This window comes from Triticum aestivum, chromosome 2D, assembly GCF_018294505.1.
Source record: "Triticum aestivum cultivar Chinese Spring chromosome 2D, IWGSC CS RefSeq v2.1, whole genome shotgun sequence".
Taxonomy (NCBI): domain Eukaryota; kingdom Viridiplantae; phylum Streptophyta; class Magnoliopsida; order Poales; family Poaceae; genus Triticum; species Triticum aestivum.
The window spans coordinates 552418031-552419972 of NC_057799.1; the positions used below are offsets into that span (position 1 = coordinate 552418031).

The following is a 1942-nucleotide window of genomic DNA, read 5'->3' on the forward strand; positions in this document are numbered from 1 at the left end:
TTCATTCTCAGGATTAAGCAAGTACTCATCCACACATAACAAACAGACTTAATTCCATGCAAAACCTCAGGATTACAACAAGCAATCCAAACCTCAGGGATTGAAACAGTAGAAACATTTCGTTTTCAGGATTAAACAAGTACTCATCCAGACCTAGCAAACAGACTTAATTCCTACTCTTGGGAGGCAACAGAATCACGCGGGGCTCCATTCTCATCACAAACAGCCCCGGGCACCAACGCTAGCATACTTCTCTGGCACTCCTCGGTGTTGCTGTACTCATCAAGGAAGTTATCCATGCCTATGTGCAAGGCCCTGCCCATTTCATGCCACAAGAAAAGGGCCATCGAGATTGGTGGCCTAGCCTGCTTGAGCTCCTCCGGCAACTTATCCCCCACCTTCAAGCCCATGTCAAGATGGCGCTTGACATAGGCAGCATCACGGCGCTGGAAGACGATTCGGCTGACTAGACGTGCGGCCAGACACCTCCGCCTGAAAAGAAGTTCGTCGCGCAGCTCCCTGTGTATCTGGAAAAGATCTTCTAACTCATCGAGCCCTGACCGGTGCTGCTCCTTCAACTCCTTGATCTTGTTCCTCTCCTCATCCGTCATCGGCACAGGGCGGCGCATCTTCTTCCCTGCAACGGTACCAAAGTCAAAGACCACAGGATGGTGAAACTGCTACCCCTCCAAGGGTACTCGCATATTAATTTTATGAATTTTATTTAGGGGTTTGAGGGTGGGGATTGGACCTGGATTGACGAGGTTCTCAGTAGCGGTGTTGGGCGCAGGGCGGGCGAGTGGCTTGTCCTTTTCCGGGGGCGGCAAGCACGAGTCCATCTCCTTCCCTGCTAGAAGCCGAACATAGCAATTATTACAGGGACGAAGGGGCAAAAGTAAACCCTAACTTTTTGACGGTGGCAGGGGTCAAGATTCAACCAGTCTTGGCGAGGAAAGCAGGAGCAACGGCGGCCGGAAGGATGGCATCATCCTTCCCCTTCTCCAGCTCCGGCAGGAACGCGCCACTCTCCTTCCCTGCGAGAAGCCGAACAGAGCAGTTACAGAGATGAGGGTAAACCATAGCTTTTTGACGGTGGCGGGGGTGAGGATTCGACCTGGCTTGGCGAGGACAGCAGGAGCAATAGCGGGCGGGAGGATGGCAGCATCCTTCCCCTTCTCCAGCTCCGGCAGGAACGCGCCCCTCTCCTTCCCTGCGAGAAGCCGAACAGAGCAGTTAGAAATGAGGAACCCTAGCTTTTTTGGCGGCGGCGGCGGCGGCGGCTGCGAGGATGGAGGGGGTACGGGTGAACGAGGCTAACCTGGATCGGTGGTCACCGCCGCCGCGGCGGCGGCGGCGGCGGGCGGTGCTCTGGTGCAGGTGGCCATGACGTCAACGGCGAGGAGGCAGAGAAGGGAGGGACTGGTTGGTGCGAATGCGATGCGTGTGTGGTGCTGGATGCGGCCAGCCGATCACGGACGACGTTATATGCGCTCTCTAGACGGGCCGAGTTGGGCTGGGACGCTGGGTGCTCTAACTCTTCTTTTTTTTTATCTCAGGGTGCTCAAGAAGGATTTGTCCTATCTTCCCTCTCGTTAGGGTTCATCGTCCTCTCGGCGGCACACCGTCGTTGAGATTTTCTACTCCCTTGTCAAGGATCTAGCTAGTGACTACTCGGGATGAATCAAGGCGGTCTCTGTACCACTACCCGGCCTTGGTAGGTACCTGGTTTGGAGCCTTCGGAAGGAGAGGGTTTCTGTTTCCGATATTGGTCGAGAGTGGCGATGCCATGGCGTCCCAAGGAGATGGATCCTCTTCGTGGGCGAAGGGGAAGGGTAAGATGGAGGAGCTGATGAAAGAGCTAGGCCTTGGAGAGGATGACTTAGATGACGTCATGTTTGAGAAAGAAGCTTTCGGCAACAATTCCAGAAAAAAGGAATAGGTA

The 1942-nt window shown here is 54.6% G+C and overlaps 1 protein-coding gene across 2 annotated transcripts in view; it reads right to left on the reverse strand.

Annotated features, from left to right (window-relative positions):
- The window catches only part of LOC123049936 (uncharacterized), a 2969-nt gene extending 1516 nt beyond the window's left edge, over positions 1-1453 (reverse strand). Inside the window, exons 1-5 of one of the 2 annotated variants that reach the window (XM_044472785.1) lie at positions 1319-1453; positions 1115-1210; positions 939-1034; positions 752-850; positions 237-637 (exon numbers count right to left, since the gene is read on the reverse strand). In XM_044472785.1, coding sequence (XP_044328720.1) covers positions 237-637; positions 752-850; positions 939-1034; positions 1115-1210; positions 1319-1385 — 759 coding nt within the window. In that variant the 5' untranslated portion in view covers positions 1386-1453. Of the gene's footprint in view, positions 1-36; positions 638-751; positions 851-938; positions 1035-1114; positions 1211-1318 lie in introns of those variants that run through there. The other variant, XM_044472786.1, reaches the window with a different exon arrangement.
- Positions 1454-1942: the final 489 nt, after the last annotated feature.